General features: G+C 39.2%; 3 protein-coding genes across 4 annotated transcripts in view; all 3 read left to right on the top strand.

Moving 5' to 3' along the window:
• The first annotated feature begins 3384 nt into the window (after positions 1 to 3384).
• LOC125887157 (C-C motif chemokine 4-like) lies at positions 3385 to 4336 on the top strand. Its single transcript, XM_049573746.1, has 3 exons — positions 3385 to 3774; positions 3866 to 3992; positions 4168 to 4336. Exons 1-3 carry the CDS (start codon positions 3711 to 3713, stop codon positions 4265 to 4267), a joined length of 291 nt encoding a protein of 96 aa, XP_049429703.1. The 5' UTR covers positions 3385 to 3710; the 3' UTR covers positions 4268 to 4336.
• Positions 4337 to 6588: 2252 nt separating this feature from the next.
• Positions 6589 to 9207, top strand: LOC125887158 (C-C motif chemokine 3-like). Its single transcript, XM_049573747.1, has 3 exons — positions 6589 to 6707; positions 7623 to 7746; positions 8147 to 9207. Exons 1-3 carry the CDS (start codon positions 6644 to 6646, stop codon positions 8238 to 8240), a joined length of 282 nt encoding a protein of 93 aa, XP_049429704.1. The 5' UTR covers positions 6589 to 6643; the 3' UTR covers positions 8241 to 9207.
• A 1187-nt stretch (positions 9208 to 10394) lies between these two features.
• The window catches only part of vps9d1 (VPS9 domain containing 1), a 54698-nt gene continuing 42438 nt past the window's right edge, over positions 10395 to 22654 (top strand). The window contains exons 1-5 of one of the 2 annotated variants that reach the window (XM_049573717.1): positions 10395 to 10523; positions 12158 to 12230; positions 14107 to 14310; positions 14475 to 14640; positions 21333 to 21444. In XM_049573717.1, coding sequence (XP_049429674.1) covers positions 10425 to 10523; positions 12158 to 12230; positions 14107 to 14310; positions 14475 to 14640; positions 21333 to 21444 — 654 coding nt within the window. In that variant the 5' untranslated portion in view covers positions 10395 to 10424. The remainder of the gene's footprint in view (positions 10524 to 12157; positions 12231 to 14106; positions 14311 to 14474; positions 14641 to 21332; positions 21445 to 22654) is intronic. The other variant, XM_049573718.1, reaches the window with a different exon arrangement.

Genomic DNA, 22654 nt, shown 5'->3' with positions numbered 1-22654 from the left:
ATCTTTATCTGAATGTAAGATCTGACTGTGGTGAGAATGTTGGATTTGTCAATATGATGACCTTAAGTGGGGATTTCTCTATGTGTCTGCTTCAACACGGCCTACGATTGTGGAGATGACCCACCCACCCACCTCTTTCTCTCTCTCTCTCTCTCATACACACACACACACACACACACACACACACACACACACACACTTCTACTCACTACATTTCAAAGAATATATGTTGCGTTGTTATATACTGTACTTCCCAATTCACTAGAATTCGCTCCACTTTGACCAGCTGCTACATTAACATTCTGATCAGTCAGTAATTATAATCCAGTAACGCAACAGTCATGATATACTAATAACACAGAAAGAGGACGTTCTGCTGCCCAGTGAGTGATCTCTGCTCACAATACTAAATATAATGTAGAACATATTTTATTTTATTTACCTAAGTTAAGCTTAAGATCTAAATATGATCCACAACTTTTAATTTAGTGGCTGTGTCTGCTTGGGTTTTGGTTTTGTGCACTACTGTATATTGCGATGCCTATTATTCATCATTCATTATTCATCTGATGTCAGATATCAGCAACATAACTGCAATTGTGCTAAATTATTCTAGAAACCATTGACAGAGCTATGAGGAAATTGATTGAGTTGCAAGTGCACGCACAGAAGAGATCTAAATAGGTCAGAGATGCTTTGCTAAATCTGGGTTTGTGTATGCATCTGAAAGCAGCTGTGATAAGATCTCACGAACATCATGCCATCTCCATCACTTCGGTCTGAACCGCAAAGATTAGCATAAAGAGGGGAACTGACTCATGGTATTTTTGATTGACTCATGGTATTTTTGTTTGTATTTATAACCCATGAGCCATCTGAGAAAATAGTTTTTTTTTTTTTTTGTTTTTTTTTTTTACAAACGAAAGCCATTGATCTTTCTTTGAAGCAAAAGTATTTTAAGAACCATGTTTTTCCCTGATTTATTTATATTCATCCTTTGACATTTTACTGTCATCTTGCTGTGTGTGTGTGTGTGTGTGTGTGTGTGCGTGTGTGTGTTCATACAAACACGGTCAAGTTGTGTCAAACAAGGCTCACTGACACAACTTGCAACTTTAAAAAAAAGTAAACAGGCAATATGTCCCCATTATCCCATTATAAACAGCTACACCATTTACAATTTTAGAGTTTTCTATTCTACAGTGAGAAATGTTACCTGGACAGCCGCTCCTGTTACTGTGATGTACAGACGTATGAACCCTCACACATACAGACTCTAATGGTCATTTTCTCCTGCAGGTCAGTGGGAATCACACTTACTGCATTTTAAACTGCTCGACCATCCAAACATGGTTTAAAATCAGAGGTTGACAGAAACTTTTCAGATCATCATGTATTATCCCATGGGTGTAATCACCTGTAAACACTGGGGGGCAACCCAACCCTTCAGGGGGTTTGGGGGGAATTACCCTCAGTAGAAACTTAACAGCAAATCTGATCATTTTAAAGCATTTTGAAACAATTGATTTTAGATCATGAGTTTTCAAAGTTTTGATGACTGAGTGCCATTTTACAGAGCCAGCATGTTATTTTGGGCCACACAGGAAAAGTGCACACATCATGACTTTTTTTTTTTTTTTAATGACATAGTATACTTGGACTTTTTAATTAACTTTTAATGACAATTTTATGGCATACTAACACAACTTTAAAGGGCCAGTGTGTAAAATGGGTTGAAAACAGTGACATCAGTGGCCAAATTCTAGATTGCAGGGCTCACTCGCTCACCCCTCCCATCGGGTAAATGACGGTGGCCTCATAAGGACAAAAAGCCTTGCGCATGAATTTTTCAGGAGTAGGTCTATCTAGCCACAAGGTGAATGTTTATTTAGAAATCTAAGCCATGTTACGATATTGTAATGAATCCCTCACGAGCAGGAGACCAGAGGAGCGTTCTGGAAAAAGGCCCGTTTATTTGAGCACTCCAGAAACTCCGGTAACACTCCACTCCGTCCCAAACTCTGACTCTTCTGGCGTAACAGACACACGTCATAACTTTACACACATACTTGTTTACCATACCGAGTGGGGACCCCCTCCCCTCTCTGCTCCACCAATCTCCAGCCCGCACAATGACTGACAGCGTAGCAGGTAAACAGAGCTCAGCTGTTTATTTAGCCTAGCGATATCTCCGGACTATAGTAGCTGCAATGGTCGACTTCGAACGCGATTTTGAAGAGTTTCTTGTAGCGGACACAGACCCAGAGCCATACCTGTTTGAGCCAGAGCATACAGATGAGGAACTCCATGTGTTTGATGCTGAGCGGGCGAGAAGACAGGCTGAATGCACAGAATGGGATTCGGTGCTACTGCTACCATCGTTGGGGAGATATATCATCAGGAGGAAAAGTGCCGCAGAGAGTGCATCACAAGGAGTGAAGTTGCGTCTACTTTTCCTCGCAGATGACGGTTCAGGTTCATTCTCTCCTGTTGCGTGGTAAGTGTGGTCCATTCGCAAACTTTATAACTAAAAAAACTTTTCACTACTCTCTATCGACAAACTACTAACACTCTGTGCTGTTTCCTCCTCCTTCCGCTGTCTTCGTTGGTTTATTTATACACGCGAAACGCGTTCTCTGGCTGGCTGGATTGTCCACTCGGTCTGCCGTACATACATGGTGGCGCAAGATGGCGATCTCTCTAAAGCAAGGCCCTTGCTATATATATATATAAAAGCATAATTATAAGGCTACGAAAACCAAACGAATTTTATTTTATAGCGATCATACACTTGTATAAACATATTAATGGGTAGAATATTCAGATTCAGATTCAGATTGACAATAAACCATGCCAAATATTACACACTGGCCCTTTAACCTTTCCACAGTGTTAAAACTGGTGAACCAGGAGAGAATGGACTCAAACGCACGACTCAAGAGGCAGTTCAGGTAAGTAAAAAGTCTTTACTGGACAAAATAGGTTGAGGTACACACAGGGAGATCAGTAGAGGCAAAAGTATCCAAAAAGGGACGAGGCAGAGGCAGAGTCAAAAAACAGGCTAAGTCCAAAAACCCAACAAAGAGGGAATCAAAAAGCTGGAACGTCGACATACAAGGAGCTAAGACAAACTGGCACAGAGAGAAAACAAGGCACACACTAAATACTGTGGTGAGGGGAAGGATAACAAGGCACAGGTGAGACTAATCAGGGCAGGACAGACAATCAGACACAAGTGAAGCCATGAAAAGGGAGGGAAAACACACAGGGGCAGGAAGTGAAGTGATTTGAAATAAGAAGAGATGTGAGTTTCAAAGTAAAACAGGAAACAACATAACTGAATAAAAACAACCTAAGAAACCTGAGCTGTGACACACAGTCTAAAAGTGCACTGAGATGTAGACGAGATAAATACTGAAGAGGCTCTTCTGTTTTCTGTGGTCGGGGAGCTGATTTTAATCTTTACAACAAAAGTCATCATCAGCAGTCATCTGAGCCTTTCTTGGCAGTGGAAGTTCTGAGGAGGTGTGGGGAAATTCTCCCCGATGTCTCACGGCAGGATTAATGTAGCATGGAAAGGCTGACGTACATCATACACCTTTCGGTTCCACAATGGACAGGATTTATATCAGACACAGTGCCGAGAGTCGATCACAGCAAAGAGAGAAGAAGAACAGCATCATCCTCCTCATCCTTTCACTGACAGCATCATGAAGACTCTGTGCATCACTATGGGGCTGCTGCTGCTCATTGCCTGCTGCTGTGACGCCACACGTGAGTTTGTGTCTGTGTTTGTGCCTCATCGTCTGCAGAGTTTGTTCACAGACATGTTTGGATTGACTTTATCCATTTACCTTCCTCACAGCTACAGCTCTTCAGATCAACATGGCACCTGGAAACTGCTGCTTCGGCTTTTACAACCGCAGTATACATGTGAAGAGGGTATCCAACATTATCAAGACCCACAGCTCCTGTCTGAAGGAGGCATTCATGTAAGTTTGTGCCACATTGTGCTGCTGTTATTGTCTCATAACTGAAGATGAAATGACGAATAGAATAATGGATGACCTCCAGGCATCAATACAAAGCCACAGCATGCTTTATAATTACTCTTAAAACACAAAAGAAGAGGCATGATCTGAGTTTTCTCTCCTGTATGTTTCACAGAGTCCAGACTATCAGAGGAAAAGAGATCTGCTACAGTGGATCTTTCCAGTGGGCTCTGGATCTCTACAATCAACTCCACAACACTGAGGGCAGCGGTTAGCAGCAATGAGGATGTATTATTGTATAATACTGTGATGAATTATTGCCTGGTTTTTCAGGCAAAATGTGTGAGGACTTTCTATTTTAATAAAAACGTGACTGATGTTTTGAGCGAAATTGCTGGTTCTGTGTGTTTTCTGATTGCATTTATTAGAGTGTAACAAAACATCTCCCTTGTTAAGGCCTTTTATGGATTATCAGACAGTTGGGCAATAGCAGACTTCAACTAAAGAAATACAATCTAGATGACATGGAAGATTAATTTCCATATATAATAATTAATTTGTTAATGTAATGTAATTTATTAAGTTTTGTTTCCCTAATTAAACGGATACCACAGAACATCTTATCCTATGATATGGAACACATTCAAATGCTGCTCACTATGATCCAACAGATCTGACCTGTTGGATGTAACATTAATTCTCATTTTAGATGTGTTTTCTTTGCCAACTCGTGAGAAAAACATGGCTCTTCAGTTGCTAAAGGCTTGTTGTATGGCCTGCTGACTGCTTTGTTGTAAGATATATAAGATATATATCATGTACTCCAAGGTGAGCTGTGCTAAGGACAGCTGGGCAGCTTGTGAATCTGTCTTCAGTGTTCACACTCACATATCAGTTCTATTTTCCACCTTTTGGTAAACAGGATTCAGAAATATGGAAAATCGGATAACACTTGCTAATGCTATTATTGACATTACTCTACTCTCTTATTTATTTTTTGCCACCTGCGCGCCTGCTCCAATTGCTTGGTCTGATTGCCTGTTGCTGAATTAAGCTCTGATTATTGACCCATGTAAACTTTGAATTCAGCTCATCTGCTCTGTCTGCCAGCTGTGTGTTTGAGTCCTTGCCTTGTTTCACTCAGCTATGACAACAGTGATATACTGGACATTGCTTTGGACAAAAAACAAAAACAAAACAAAACTATAATGTTACAGTTGGAATCAAATACACATAGATGCAATATCTTTGAAAAGTGCAAATGCAATATATGTGCTATGCGTGTTTCTTTCTTTCTTTCTTTTTTTTTTACATTCTGAAGATTTGCAGCCCCTGCACAAATTTACACCGCAAGCTGTTTTCTTGTTGTGATAAGATCAGTGAGGTTTGAGCATGACTTGCAAACTTATTGTGTGCATGTGTGAAATGTGTTATTTTCACACAGCCTATTTATTTTGCTGCTGTGTGACCACACTTTAATACGCCAGCATCAGCAAAATCTCTATCTGTCCTGATAGCATCAGTAGAGGCTGCTGGTCTGTGGTGTGATGTGCATCTTCATATGCCATCATTTATTGTAAAGGCAGCGCTGCAACAAGGCCACAACACCCTCTCTAACCTGATACTGAAACAGTGGTGAAATTTTACTGTCATGTTTTTAATTTGATGATTAGATTTCATGATTACATCACTTTTACTTGGTTCAGGAAGATAGAGTAACATTGATATCATATATAAAATGGCCTAAGTTAAAACACTTGGTCCGGCATGCAGCATTTAGTGGTTTATTGGCACTCAGACACACGTTTGTCCCTCATTGACATAAAAACAACCTTTACCCTTAACCTAAACTTAATTCAATTCAAAGAACTTTATTTGTCTGTGAGGAACTTCATCTATGAAGAGCGACAGTGCATATTAAACAAAATAAATACAAATAGATAAATACAAATGTTAAAAAGTTAAAAATACGAATACAAATGTTAAAAGGAGAGAAAAACAAACACACACACCCACAAGCATACACATACCAGATCAAATCAGCTGTTATTCAATAGTCTGATGGATGAGGGTACAAAGCTGGACATGGCTCTCTTTGTTTCAAAAGGAAGAGATCTGTACCTGAGACCTGAGGGTAGGGGTTTGTAATGGCTGTGCAGTGTGTGGGTGGTGTCTGAAGCTATCTGAAAACCTTTTTGTTTAGTGCTTCTATTGTAGATGCTGAGAAGTGGTTCCTTTGCCAGTCCGATTATTTTACTGCTCATTGTTATGATTTTGTTTAGTGGATTGCGGTGGATGTTGGACAGTGAACCAAACCAGGCTGATAACTCTATCTTTAACCTTAAAATCATTTTTCATTGCTTTCAAAGTAAAAGTTCTCAGCTTCATCAGATATAAATGTTTATCCTACTTGTTATCTGGTTGTGTTGTAATTAACATCTCAACATCTCAATCTCGTCAATTGTTAATCTTGCCATCCTAAGGTGACCCTCGAACTTCCTCAGCACTGTGACAACACCCACTGTGGTCCTTTTCTTAGAATTGCTATAGCATGAGAACATGTAAGCAGCTATAAGACACGTAGTGATCAGAGCGAATCACTTCATACAGCACAGACAGAAGAGCATCATCACGTCTGCACTGAGGACATCATGAAGGCTCTCATCAATACAGTGGGACTCCTGCTGCTGCTCACTGTTTACTGCACTGCCATGCGTAAGTCTGTCAGTCTCATTTATAAATCATAGTGGAGAGAGATGTCATTTGTTTTCTGGATTAGGCTTCCAATGACCTTTTAAAATTTTACTATTTCATTTTATACATATACAACACCTGATACCATTATCTCATGCAATCTTTATTCTTAACGTATCTGATTGTGTGATTTAAATACCACCCCCTTCCAATGTTTTAGAGCAGGTTTTGGATTTTTAAATTTTTATATTTTTAATTTTTTTTATATGCAGTTTACTATTAAATTACATTAAAAAAAACAGTAACAATTCTTAATTTGACAAAATGATTATAGCTGTATATATGGGCCTAAAAATGTAGACAAGAATCATCCTGTCGGAGCTTTTATTTGCATAATAAAAACTCAAATAGTTACAAATTCCCAGAAAAATGCAAAAGAGATCTTGATCTTAATCTCCCTCAGTGAAGTGACAAAGCTCACTAAAATTTCTTAGTTAAATCTATATTTTGTCATTTGCGATTGCATATTTTTCCAATCATACTTTGAGTTATATTTAGTTTACTGGAATTCCTGTAGTAAATAAAGGTGAAGTCAAAGCACAGAATCTATAGGTTTGCAGAGGCACATAGAGTAGGTAACAAAATACAGGAAATTTTAAAAACATATGTAAAAATGCAAGTGCAAAAAAAGGAAAGAAATATAATGTATGAGAATAAGGATAATATTTGTGCAGAAATAAGCTGTACACATCAATAAATATTAATGATATGAGAATGATAGAGCAGAAATAAGCCTTACACATTATAATACTGACCTAAGATTTGTGTTTGTGCACTGAATGTCTCTCAGGCAGATGTGATGTTGCCAGCATGCAGCAACACACATGTTGATGCTACGTGATGCTAAATGATTCTTGTTTTGTTTTGTTTTACCAGCTCAAGCCTTGAATGAAATGACGCCCGGATCATGCTGCTTTCAATTCTATACAGGACGGGTGCCGCAGCTGCAAATTATTTCCGTCATCAAGACTCACAGCAGCTGTCAGGAAAAGGGATTTGTGTACGTCTGACATTTGTTTATGTCACTAGAGTGATTCTCACCAGAGCAACAGTGTTAGGCAGTTTTTATCTGAGCACAAAACAGAAAGAATAATGAAGCAAAGTATATAAATATTGGGCAACGTTTTAAGTTTAACACTGCACTCTACTAATCCCAGTTTGGGAGGCATTGGTATAGCTGTCTCTATATAAGACACTGATTAATACTCTTGTGTTTTTGTTTTTGCATGTACATGTTTTTAAATTGTGCTTTTGAGTATGATTCATTCTATGTAATGTCTTACATTTTATTTATGAGTGTATTAAAGTTTTGATTGACTGATTAAAACACAACAGATAAAATGTTGAAAATTATTTTTTCAGTCCTAACTGTGTTGTTACTGAAATTTTTTCTTCCGCAGGATCAGCACTGCCAGAGGGAATGAGATCTGCGTGAGCCAGAATGTGAACTGGGCACAGAGAGCTTTCAACCAACAGCAATTCAGCAGCAAATGATGAAACATCTCCATCTACTCACCCTCAAGCCATGATACAGCTCCGTCTGATCTTTCATGATAACGAAAACATCTGTTTTCCAAGACGGTTTTTAGTGCAGCTATTGATTGTTTTGCTGATTGCTTTATTCTTTTTAATTGCATTCTACAAATATATCGATATATGCATTCATAAAATGAAAATAAAAATGCTTTATACAACTTAATATAGCTGTCAACTCTCACAGATTTGTGATGTATTGCAATTTTGCTTAGCTCACAAAAGAGAAGACCTGCACACTGTGTAGTATAACTTTTTATTCAGAGTGATTCAATCCTGCATTATCGTTCTCACGTCTAAAGGTTAATGTAAGATGACATTACTTAGAAGAAGTCACAAAACGCCTCTCTACACAGTATGTTGACAAAATCAACCACAGGAAGTTAGCAATGAGAATAGAGGAACATATACACATGCATAACAGTAATACTGCAGCATGTTAAAATGCTCCCAGCATCTGTCTTGCATTCATGGTCCAATCTCTCAGTATAGGCCACAATCAAGTCTGTATTAGCCTGAAAAAAATCATGAATGGGTGAATTTGATACATCCCACATTTTTCCTACAGTTGGTTGTCTATATCTTTGAGGTGTGGCAAATTCAGCATCTGCTGTAACTCTTAAATTCATTATGTAATTGCAAATACTAACAACACAATGGCTATAACACCACAGTCATAAGTGTAAGTTGCTTGACATTTTGCACAACTCATCCACATACACAGCCTTAATACTCCTGGATATGATTTAGACAATATCCAAAAATCATGGTTATCAGGAAATCAGCAAATCATCGTATCAATGTGTGTTTTCATGCAGATCAGGAACCAGATACAGCTTTAAAAATGGATTCACTGTTAACAGCACAACAGCTTTTTTGCATGGGTGTCACAAAAAAACAAGAGAGAGAGAGAAACAATATCTTGTGAATATTTAAATAAAGGCAATTGAAATTGTTTTTGTCATTTTGTTTCTATTTATACATGTGTCTCTTTATGGTTGTTTTGTCCCTAGTTGTAGTCATTTTGTATCTCTTTGCAGTAGCTTTGCATTTTATTTTATTTGTGGTCTTTTTGTGTGTCTTCCTGATCTGTACATACTACATTGAGTGACATTTTGCTGGTGAATGCTGGGGGGTGGGGCTAATGCTTTGGGGACATGAGCCTGTGCCCTGTTGGCCTGTTCAGTGGGCTAATCCATCCAATTTTTTTTGCAATTTAAAAAAAAAAACCAACCTTTTGAATCATAAACTGTTTTATGACTGTTTTAATAGCATAGTATCTGTGTTTAATTAACAAATCAAAATTATATTATATAGTGGTATTGCTCCACGTACCAGTCAAGTTTCTCTTATCTAGTTTACATCCATGTTTGTAAATACTTTGACACACTTCTCCCCTCTGGCAGCACAGAAGATCTATATAATCAACTCAGTTTCAAGCTGAGCACCCAAGATGAGTGTCACCAATTCAGTATCTTACCAAATGTCTCCCCTTCTGTTCCTAAGATATGACATTGAATAATGGCCAGATAAGTGTTTTATGCAGTATATTATGATGTCACAGTGAAACTGACCTTTGACCTTTTAGATGTAAAACGTCATCACTTCATATTTTTATCCTAATTGACATTTGTGTGAAGTTTTGCCATTATTTGCATGAGAATTCTTGAGTTATGGCCAAAAACATGTTTTGTGAGGTCACACCGACCTTGACCTTCTTCTGTTTGAGTTGACATTTGTGTCAAATTTGAAGAAATTCCCTTGAGCTGTTTGTGTGTGAAAGGATGAGACAAATAAGGTCACAGTGACTTTGACCTTTGACCTGTGACCTATGACCACCAAAATCTTATCAGTTCATTACTGATTTCAAGGGGACGTTTGTGCCAAATGATAAGAAATTCCCTTGAGCTGTTCTTGAGGTATGGCGTGTACAGAGAATGGGACGGACGAGCAACCCAAAAACATAACAATCGTTAATTTATCCATTACTGTAACATCAGCATTCAGATAAGTAAGTGCCTTGACTCTGCCAGTCCCCTACAGTAGGGGGCAGTATGTGCCTTTATATTGTGACCGCCATGACTGAGCACAGCGAAGAAGAAAGAGGAAGCGGAGAAGAGGAAAAGCAGAGGATCCGGATCTGGAATGACCATGGCTACAGCTGACAGTGGGGTGAAGCCCCTTCAAAATGCTATGAAAATGGCAAAAGTAGCGATACAACTGGACGGAGAGAACAAACACAAGGTAGTGTGTTACACAGCCTGACAGCAGCCATGACACGAAGGTTTTTACCGCAGAGGAAACACTGTGTTGTGATGTAAACAGACGGAGGGGGGCGGAAACCGTTAGAGGGTTAGCTAGCTAACCTGTCAGTTAAACACCGAGGTGTGTTGTTGTTATCACTGACAGGTGTCATTACACTACTCAACGCTATTAATGTTCATTTTATTAATTTCAGTTGTTTTTAAATGTTTGCACTTTACTTTTTCACTGACTACTCACTATTATTGTAGGTATCACTAATGTAATTTTAGAAGAAGTTTATTTATTATAAAAGCACTATTGCCTTTCACTTTTATTGAAACACGAATAAAACGTGCTAATAAACACTTGAGGCCACTTTTTATTTCAGAGTATTATAATAACGTTAGATCACCAAATTGAATTAGACAGGTGCAACTAATGAGAATACAGACAGATAATATTCCTAGTAGGTTAAATTGCTTCACATATCTCGCCTTAATAAGCTGTAACATGGTATCAGTATTACATGTGCTATCCTTCTCATCACAGGAAGTAACGTTATGTACGCCAGTTATTAAGATATTAAGTCATTGAGGACATTTGACACTAGATATCTATTTTTTCAATTTTTACACACCATAAAACTTAAATTAGTAGCCAGGGCTATTATTTGCTTAAATTGCTGAACTTAGCAGGCTTATATTTGGGACAGCCAGCTATATGGGACAGGCCTTTAATTCCTTTCACACAAAACTGTTGCTCAGCGAAGAATATTACTCGTATAAAAATTAGGCTTCAAATAACATATCAGTTATTTTATGATACTTGTTAGATAGCACCTGAGGATAACAGCACCCGCCATACCGACACAACACTACTTAATCCTGTTAAAACATTATTCATATTCATTCACTTGGATTAATTTTTATGACAAACACTTTTGATTATTTTGATTGATGGACCTTTAAGGATTAAATTAATATAAATAACTGTCTAGGTAATCGGGGACTGGACACATATTATGACTTTATGACAGCTTTAGAAGAAGGGAGTCACCATTTGTTGTTTGTCACGATGGTAAATCTGAATGACTCAGGAACTTCTCTGGTGCTCGTTGTTTCAGTATAGTGAAATCGACCAAGCTAACAATGTGTAACATCTCCATATTGATAAAAGTTAAACCTATGCACAATCTAACTATTGTTAGCTCAGGAGGGCAGGAAACAATACAGTTTTACACATCCAAAGAACTTACATGAAAATAACAGTTTGGCAACCAGACCAGGCATCTAATTGAGACAGGCCTTTATTTGTCAAAATGTGTAGCCACACCAGGCCAGTAAAAGGGACTGGGCGTTTAACTGGGACTAGGCTTTTAATTCAAGTTTAACGGTAATATGTATTTTTAACTTTAAAAAAAAAACAGCTGCATTTTCGGCTTGAGGTTTCAAATTTAGCAACAATGGCTAATGCTTTTTTTAGTTCTTTACTACTTTAATTCTTTAATACTTTGTACTATTGAAATGTATCATTGGCCGTAGTTATTATGATGTTTGCTGTGTATCACGATAATAATAATAATAATAATAATAATAATAATAATACAATACTACATGCTTATGGTCTTTCTGCAGGAAGCTTACTGTGAATATCTCCGGACCATCAACTACATATCACATGCACTTTTGGAGGACACTGGTTCACAAAGTAAGATCTGAGTATTGACATATATCAAGACTGATGCTCAGACCCCAACAGACTTTGCAAATTTTTGTTCCCCACAGTTTTCAGCAGTGATCTGGAATGACAATCTGTGAAATTTTCTTTTAATGTGATAAACAGTATTTAATCAAGATAACATTTTTTCAGTGGCAAAAAAATCTGCAGAGGTGTTGTTGGAGTTTTTTTGCGGGCACAGATTCTGTGTGGGCCTTAGATGCTTTATGATAAATATTATCATATTATCATGATCATTTTCCCTTTTGTATGTTTACTCAGTTTTGCCTATGGCACACAATTTTCCAGTGGGCTTCAAATGAATACATTTCAGACTGATCAGAAAAAAAACTTTCACTTTTGAAGGCCTTCATTCAAATATGTAGCAGTTAAACCTGCCTCGTTATCGGGTTAGAACTATAACATCAATACAGACTATGAAATAGGCTTTTATTTATTGGCAAAGCAGCTTGGACCTCTTTTTGATGGAGCTGTCCTGTGTCATTGCAACATGCTTTTTTATGCCTTCATCGTGGGCATGAAAAGTCCATGTTTTACTCTATGTGAGTTCAGAGAAACAAGTTCGCATCAACTGGCAATTAAGTGTAGGATCTAAAGAAAGTAGAGACTTGATTCTCCACTATTCTCCACAATAGTGTGGTCAGACCAGTCGCTGTAGGCATCTTATATCATCAACAATGGGGTGCTGTGGGTCCTGTACTTTACCCTACGCTTTTGTGCTGTTTTTTTAGGGTGATTTTACTTTCATGGGCACATGTTCATGGGCACATGTTCACATGTATATAATGTCACAACTGCAACATTATAATACCTTTAAAATGGGCTTCACATCGAATGTTCATCTTGAACCTTTGTGAAAATATCACTGCTAAATGTGTTCATTTTGCTGAATTATCTTGCTGTTTTCACACAAGTATGTAACCTACACTTACAGAGAAATCAATACTATCAAGCTATTGATTTTTATTTGTCATTCAAAGACACAATCTTTTGTTACTGACCTCAGTCTGGCCCCTCAAATCCAAAAATGTCCTTCCAGCTTATTATTTTGAAACTCAGCACAGTTTAATAGGGAGAAGAGAAAAATAGGTACGGCATTTTATCGCAGTATTCTGCATGGCAATATTTGTATTGATACATGAATGGCAAATATTGATTTTTATAAACTGACAATACACAAATTTAACTTTTGGTAGCCGACTAGAATAAGAAAATTAGTTTCTTTTTCAGTGAGATGTTGACTACAGATGTTGACAAAGTTTTCCTTTTGGGACATTATTTGCCTAGCCTTATGGAAAACTTTTAAAAGTGCAATATGATTGTATTGTGGGGCCTCAGGTGATTCCCATCCCATCAGAAAGACCGGACAAGAAATAACTTAACTGTGTATATATGTAATGAAATCTCACACGCCAACTAATTATCTAATTTATTGCAGTTAAAGCCAGTTTCACATGCTGTATTTGAGGATGGTGGTATATGTATTTGACCTACAAGTTGCAATATTCAAATTATTCAGATAATTTGTGCACAGTCAGCTCTTTTCTGGACCATTAAACTGATAAGTTTATAGACCAAGAGAAAATCCTACAAGGATTGAACATGTGACAGTCAGTGACCAGTTCTGACTTGACTCATGGGGAGAAGCAGAGCACAGGCAGCGCAGCCTGCAGACACAGATTAGAATTCTAACTAGACTTGAACTAATCAACTTGAGTATAGTGGTTGTGTATTAGCATGTAATTGAATCAGATCTCAAATGCCATGTGATGACCTTTATATGGTAGACCTGCATTAGACCAATCATCCAGTGACTTTCTCAGTCGTCTCTGTCTTTCCGTCACAGCCTCGGAGGAGAGGATCATGGTTGCGGTGGATGTGGAGCGGATGTTGAGCTTGGCTGAGCAGTGTCTGGAGAGAGCCAAGTCATTTATAGGGAAGACAGCTGACCCCCCTGATCTCCCTGCCTCTGTCTCCGCTACCTGTTCACCTGGCCAGTCAGAGCCCCATCAGACTGCTGTCGTCCCAGCTGCCAGTGCTGCAAACACTGGTGAATCAGAATCATGTCTTTTATTAACATACCATTCAATCACGGCTAACTCAGAGCCTGCTGCAGGGCTCCCAATTTAAAATTAGCCAATGTATAGCCTTGTGATTTTGTTCTTTACACTAGTAACAACTTTTTGTCTCTCTGTTTCACCTGTGCTGCCACAGTCCCTCCATCTCATACTGCTGTTAACGCAGGGCGTAAGGCAACCAGCCCGACAAAGACTGGTCACCGCAGGGTGTTGTCAGATGGTAGCAGCGAACTCTCCCCTTTTCTGCCTCCAGAAGTCTTCCAGAAACAGCAGACAGTGGAGTCACAGGACAAAAGCAAAAAGTAGGGGTCATTTCTTTATCAAGGAGGACCAATATTGATCCATTTATTGACAGATATTCTCTGACGTGAGCAACACAGCAGAGATTTCCAAGAACCAGTTACTTCTAGTTTCCATTCAGAGTACGCATTGAATTGACCAAGCAGGTCAGAACATCAGATTCTTACACTCACTGATGATTCTTACAGTTTTTCTCAGTCACTTTGGTACAGTTATTGAAACATCCTTAACATTTGCAGAACAGTAGATGTGTTTGTCAAAATAATTTGTACAAATGGCACCACACTGCAAAAGCTCATAACTTGCTCAAAATCCCTCATTTATCACTCATAAGTAAATATTAATGTCAGTGAACATGTCAGTGCCATTATATCGACAAGTCCATACAGCTGTAACACGAAGCAAGTTCAACAAAGCCAGAGCCAGCCAACAGATTTATATGTTAAACTCAAGAAGTAAGTAAGTAAGTAAAATTTATTTGTATAGCACTTCTCACAGAGAGAACTCACAAAGTGCTTCACAGGATTAAAATACAACCAAGAATACATACATACAAACATACAGAGACACAAAATGAAACTGCAGCAGTTGTTGCAAAACTAAGTCAGTTAAGACAAGTTGAAGAATGCCTGCCCATAGAGGTAGGTTTTAAGGTGCTTCTTAAAAACTATGACGGATGCTGCGGCTCTCAAATTCTGTGGGAGGGCATTCTACAATCTGGGCGCAATGGACTCAAAGGCCTGGTCACTTCTAGTTCTGAGCCTAGTGCGAGGAACTGCCAACAGACCGTGATCGGCCGACCTAAGTGTCCTACTAGGAACGTATACATGCTGCAGGTCAGACAGATACACAGGTTTCTGACCATGAAGGGCTCTATATGTTAAAACAAGGATTTTGAACTGGATCCTAAAGCTGACAGGAAGCCAGTGTAGGGAGGCCAGGACAGGAGTAATGTGGCAGTTTCTGGGTGATTTGGTAAACAGCCTGGCAGCAGCATTCTGCACCAGTTGGAGGCAATCTACAGAAGTTTTGCTGAGACACATGAAAAGAGAATTGCAGTAATCCAGACGTGATGACACAAAGGCATGAATGATCATTTCCAGTTCACCATGTGATACAACAGATCTCAGTTTTGCAATGTTTTTAAGGTGGAAAAAGCATGTACGGGTCAACACATGGATGTGTTTATCAAAGTGCATGGCCTGGTCAAAAATAACTCTGAGATTTCTAAGGTTAGAGCGGATATTTGAATTCAGGGACCCAATACAGCTCGCCAACCTAGAAGCAGTACAGTCAGGAGCGACAATAAGGACCTCGGTCTTAGCAGCATTAAACTGGAGGAAATTGTTGACCATCCAGTCATTAATTGCAGAAAAACAGTCATGCAGTACATTCAGACTGTCGGTCCTGTCAGGATTAAAAGAAAAATACAGCTGAATATCACCTGCGTACAAATGATATGATACACCCTCAAACCTGCTGATAATTTTTCCAAGAGGAAGCACATACAGGGCAAACAAAATTGGACCCAGCACTGAGTCCTGAGGCACCCCACAAGAAAGGGGGAGGGACTCGGACATACAAGGACCAGATGCTACAGAGAAACTTCTACCAGAGAGGTAGAAGGCAAACCAGTCAAGGGCACTGCCTGAAATGCCAACACAGTCACTGAGCCTATCTAACAGGATGTGGTGATCCACGGTATTGAAGGCTGCGCTAAGGTCAAGCAGCACTAGGATGATACATTTACCAGTGTCAGAGGCCATCATGATGTCATTAGACACTCTAAGAAGTGCTGTCTCAGTGGAATGCTTCTGACGGTAACCAGATTGAAATTTGTCAAGGATACAATGCTTATTTAGGGCAGGGACTAGTTGGTTAGCAACGACTTTTTCTAAAGTCTTTGAAATAAAAGGCAATTTAGAAATTGGGCTTTTTAAGAAGCAGCTGGACAACCGCCTGTTTAAAATAGGAGGGGAAGCAGCCAGAGACCAGTGAGCAATTAGTAATGTAGAGTAGGGAAGAGCCGATGGAACCAAAAACTTTTTTCAGTAGAGACATGGGCAAGATGTCTAACGGGCTGTAGGAGATCTTCATACTGCTCACTAGCTTAGTTAAATCTTGTAGGGAGATGGACAAGAAACGATCCGGTATTGGCTGCCGTAAAGGAAGAGCAGGGGGTGGAGCAGAGGAGGGGGTAATACTTGCTCTAACACTAGCAATATTGTTGACAAAAAATGACAGAAAATTGTTACAGTCATTAACAGAGAAGACGGGCACCGCAGGAGGCTGGGAATAGACGAGTCTTTATAGTGTCAAAAACAACTTTGGGATTCTGCTTATTAGAGGAAATGAGGTCAGCAAAATAAGAGGCCCGAGCAGCTTTAACCATTGAGTTATACTCCGTTAAGAGTTCTTTAAAATAAATATGATGGACCTGAAGCCTTAAAGACTTCCACAGGCACTCGATACGGCGACATTTGTGTTTAAAACAACGAATGTCATCATTAATCCAGGGGGTAGAATTAATAGTAGCGACTGTGTGGGGTTTCAGAGGAGCAATCTCGTCTAAAATAACAGAGCAATGTGAGTTAAAAGTGTGAACTAGAGAATTAGCATCACTCTCATCACCAAAAAGCTGCCCTATGCTGTTGTTAAAAACAGAGGAGAATTTCTCGGCAGACAGGTCATTTAACATACATGAACGAATAACACGCTTTCTGAGTGTACAATCAGTGTTAAAAGACACATTAAAGAGAATGCATTCGTGATCAGTCACAAGCAGCTCCTCAGAGCCGATAATGTCTAATTTTAATCCATGCGTGAAAACCAGGTCCAGAGTGTTGCCTTTAAAGGGCCAGTGTGTAATATTTGGCATGGTTTATTGTCAATCTGAATCTGAATCTGAATATTCTACCCATTAATATGTTTATACAAGTGTATGATCGCTATAAAATAAAATTCGTTTGGTTTTCGTAGCCTTATAATAATGCTTTTATATATATATATATATATAGCAAGGGCCTTGCTTTAGAGAGGTCGCCATCTTGCGCTGCCATGTATGTAAGGCAGACCGAGCAGACAATCCAGCCAGCCAGAGAACGCGTTTCGCGTGTATAAATAAACCAACGAAGACAGCGGAAGGAAGGAAGAAGGAGGAAGAAACAGCAGAGTGTTAGTAGTTCGTCGATAGAGAGTAGTGAAAAGTTTTTTTAGTTATAAAGTTTGCGAATGGACCACACTTACCACGCAACAGGAGAGAATGAACCCAAACCGTCATCTGTGAGGAAAAGAAGACGCAACTTCACTCCTTGTGATGCACTCTCTGCGGCGCTTTTCCTCCTGATGATATATCTCCCCAACGATGGTAGCAGTAGCACCGAATCCCATTCTGTGCATTCAGCCTCTCTTCTCAGCATCAAACACATGGAGTTCCTCATCTGTATGCTCCGGCTCAAACAGGTATGGCTCTGGGTCTGTGTCCGCTACAAGAAACTCTTCAAAATCGCGTTCGAAGTCGTCCATTGCAGCTACTATAGTTCGGAGATATCGCTAGGCTAAATAAACAGCTGAGCTCTGTTTACAGGCTACGCTGTCAGTCAGTGTGTGGGCTGGAGATTGAGCAGAGAGGGGAGGGGGGTCCCCACTCGGTATGTTAAACGAGTATGTGTGTATGAAGTGTGTCTGTTATGCCAGAAGAGTCAGAGTTTGGGACGGAGTCTCTTACCCCCTGGAGTGTTACCGGAGTTTCTGGAGTGCTCAAATAAACTGGCCTTTTTCCCGAACGCTCCTCTGGTCTCCTGCCCGTGAGGGATTCATTACAATATCGTAACATGGTTTAGATTTCTAAATAAACATTCACCTCGTCGCTAGATAGACCTACCCCTGAAAAACTCGCGCAAGGCTTTTTGTCCCTATGAGGCCACCATCATTTACCCGACGGGAGGGGCAAGCAAGTGAGCCCTGCAATCTAGAATTTGACCACTGATGTCATTGTTTTCAACCCATTTTACACACTGGCCCTTTAATGTGTGTTGGGCCGCTGACATGTTGGGTAAAATTGAAAGAATCAGTGACTTTTACAAAGTTCACTGCAAAGGTGTTTGTGGTGTCATTTAAGGCCAAGTTAAAATCACCAAGAAGGAGGATATTCTCAAATTTAATTATGGAGGCTAAGAAGTCACTGAATTCGGATAAAAAAAAAGAGCCATTAACACCAGGAGGGCGATAAATTAAAACACAGTGAAATGGGTTAGCATGCCCAACTTTAGTCACTAAGAGTTCAAATGAGGTAAAAGTTCCAGAGCTCACTGTCCGGGAAGACAAACTGCATGTATGTTTACTGACACTGTCGTTTACTGTCCCACAATGAGGGAGACATGAAATCACTTTAGTTTTTGGCCAAATCGACATGAAGGGAATTTTATTGATTGAATATTATCTGTGATAAATATTAATACACTAATCAGTTATCTAATTGATGTTCCATTTGTTATATACTAGCAGTGATAAACAGGCTATATAGGCTAATGCTACCTGTGCTTTTACAGAGGGCTTCTGGCAAAGCTGGTGTGGGCAAATGTATCAGAAAACACTACAAACACATTCAGTAGCTCAGTGAGAGCAGCAACAACCTTGCAAAAAACAACAACAAAAAAACAAAGAATTCTTGCTCAGCTCTTTTACATCACTTATATAGGTTGCAACGTGATGTGTACAGTGCTACTGTAATTGCACGGCTTAGTTTGGTTACTGCTCAACAGGTTTGATATGGTGCACTTAACAACATATTCCCTCGGCTGACAATCTGTATCACTCATAGATTTACTATTGACTATAAAATTATGCTATTTCCAAAGGAAATGATTAGTGAAAGCCACATTTTAGCCAATTTATAGTTGAAACACTGAATATAACCTGCTCCGGACTAGATTAGTCATGCAGCATAACTTACTTTGATGATCTAGCCAGGTTAAAAGAGAGCCACCTTCGGACACAGAAAAACCCTGGCTTTAGACTCAACATATCTTTCCAACCCACTAATCTCACTTCATGGTACACCCCTCTTGTGTCATTGTTTACAATCAAGATAGCCAAATTGCTTTTCCATGTTATCAATATAAGGGTGTACTTTCCTGATGTAAACTACGGTAAAGGTTTTGATTACGAAAATTGAAAATGCACAAGGTGGCACTTTTTCTGGCATTTCAAGTAGAAAGTTAGACATCACTGTTTGTGGGAGATTGATTGCAAGAGATTGAGAAGGATTCTCGTTTACACATTTAGTGTTTGTACTGTCATTTCTTGACAGACCATGCCATTGCAACACGGAAAAGAGAAAGAGAAGACTGTTTCCCAGCACTGCATAGGGAACGAAAATACAAAATGAGAAATGTAAACATAGGAAACACCCATTAGGCAGAACTGCACATGCAGCGCTGTGTGGGGAATTACCCTGCTGTCTTTCTGCACCTCCCCACGTTTCTGTTTGTTGTGCTGCAGATTTTTATCATCACAACGGATATCTTTCCTTGCAATGCAGCAAGGAAACAATCTCTTTGATTGTTTATCCATGTAAGATGCACATGTATGAGCTATTTTAGAGAACCGATTAATAATTGGATGACCTAAGGCTTCATTCTCCCTCCTTGGTGAAAGTCAAGATTCACCTAAGAGCAATTCATCAGTTCAGGACACATTTACAAAAGAAGCGTAATAGAAATGAAAAGAAAATATGCTTAACAGATTATGAAAACTGGTTCAGCCACTTTGCATGTAATAACTTATGCAATGAACTACCTGTTTTAGCAAGGTAAGACTATTCAAGCAGAGAGCCATTATAATCCGTTTTGATGACCTAAGCAATTGGTAATGTAAGAAACAGCAGGCAATTGTCATAATAATAAAATGTAATTTTATAGCACTTTTTTTTCAAAACACAGTTACAAAGTTCTTTACAAGACAAGATAAAATAATATACATCTTCAAGAAAAAAACAGTAATATCATAAGTAAAAAAAACACTGAGCATAGGCTAGGACCAAATAAAACAGTGTGTAATCAAAAAATAGTAAAACTGATAAAAGAGGGATAAAAACTAGACAAATACCAGATTTACTATAAAACAGCCTTTCTATAAAAGTAGGTTTTGAGGAGTTATTTAAATAAAGAAGTACATAATCATTTGCATGAATGTAAAAAAGCATTTTCACTTTGTGTAAAAGCATGATATTGCTTTTATGATATGGAGGTTGAACAAGTAGTTTTGAGAATTTCACTTCTAATCTAAGAAATGCACCAAAGCGACAAAGAAAAACCTCTGACGTCAATACAAATATTAGAGTCTTTAATCAGGTTTCCAAGGTTTTAAATGTGTTGCTCCCTCTTACTGGCATCTTCACACTCAATTCTCTTTTTGCTTAAAGAGTATTTGTAAATTGACAAATATATATTCTGCAAAATATTACTTTTAACCTAAAGAATTTTGTCGTTGCCATGTGTGAATGTTGGTGGTGGTTGTATGAGCTCTTTATGAGAATGTCAGCCAAGTTGATTTTAAATATTCAGCAGTGAAAGCAAGTTTCTCTGTGACTGTCACACTGACATGTGTAAAGAGAGATTGTTATATTTGCCTTTGACACAACCCCTAAGTTACATATTAATTGTTTGTGTGTGTGTGTGTGCGCGTGCTTCAGGGAGCTGACACCCATTGAAGAAGCATCACGTTTGAACCAGAAGTTGAAAGCCAATTATGAAGCTCGTCTGGCGAGGCTCGCACCTGGTCAGGCCTACCAGAAGACGTCTTTGGTATGTGTGTTTGTGCATACGTGTGTGTGATAGAGAGAGAGAGAGAGGGAAGGAGAGAGACCTTTCAGTCTGTGACCAAATACTTTTTGGACACCAGAAGTTGTCTTGCAGGAATACATGTCCCATTTATTGATAATATTATACTCATGACGATGGAACAACAGACAAATGTTACAAGTTGAAATTTGTTTTGGGTTCCTATTTCTGATACGCAGATAAGCTGCATGTGAAATACTGCACTGTGTCGTGCACGATACTTTCATAACGGAGCAGCAGCCTGAGCAGGCCCCACTCAGTCCAACATTATGAAAACATTTTAAAACAAGTTTCAAAATGTGTGAATTTTCCCATTTGCTACCCACTCATTATAAGGGGCAATAAATGTATTTTAAATGTAAGAAAGTGCACTCAGTAGAGTGTAGGTCTTTGCTAGGCTGCGGCCTAACCTAATCGTAGCACGAAGTGTGTATCTACTGCTAGCTCAACTTGCAAGCTGAGCTGGCTAATGTTACAGCTCAGCCAAGGAGGACACCAATAATGTTTACAAGTCAAGCTTTCAGGAGCGCAAGCCTCTTGTACTCTTGTCATGAGATGCACACTTCCTTCTGCACTGTGATGCGTGTATAAATGAAACGATTCTAGACTACTAGAATAGCCTCCTCTACAGTTTGGCAGCCAAAACACTCAAGAAACTTCAATATATCCAGAACTCAGCTGCTCGTCTTCTCACACACTCCCGCACCCGTGACCACATTACCCCCGTCCTTCATAACCTCCACTAGCTCCCCATCCCCCAGCGTATTCACTTCAGATCATCACTTTCAAAGCTCTCCACAACCTGGCTCCCCCCTACCTGTCTGAGCTCCTCCACCAGCACACTCCCTCCTGCACTCTCAGGCCTGCTGCCTCGACCCTCTGGAACTCACTCCCTAAACACGCTCTACCTTCAAAAAACCCTCAGAACACATCTGTTCAAAACTGCCTACAATCTCTAAATTCAGTGTACTTCGCCCGCCCTTTCTGGACTACTTCCCTCCCTACCCCCCTATTGGATTGCTGTTGTTGCTCTTTGTCAAGCGTCTTTGAGTGTCTTGAAAAGCGCTATATTAATCCAGTGTGTTATTATTATTTATTATTATTCCTACATAAAACTGTTCACAACAAGGTCAGTGGATTGTCTTGAGTAACCAGACCATGATTTCTGGGAGGA

The sequence above is a fragment of the Epinephelus fuscoguttatus genome, linkage group LG4 (assembly GCF_011397635.1).
Source record: "Epinephelus fuscoguttatus linkage group LG4, E.fuscoguttatus.final_Chr_v1".
Taxonomy (NCBI): domain Eukaryota; kingdom Metazoa; phylum Chordata; class Actinopteri; order Perciformes; family Serranidae; genus Epinephelus; species Epinephelus fuscoguttatus.
This window is presented reverse-complemented; position numbering and strand designations above follow the sequence as displayed.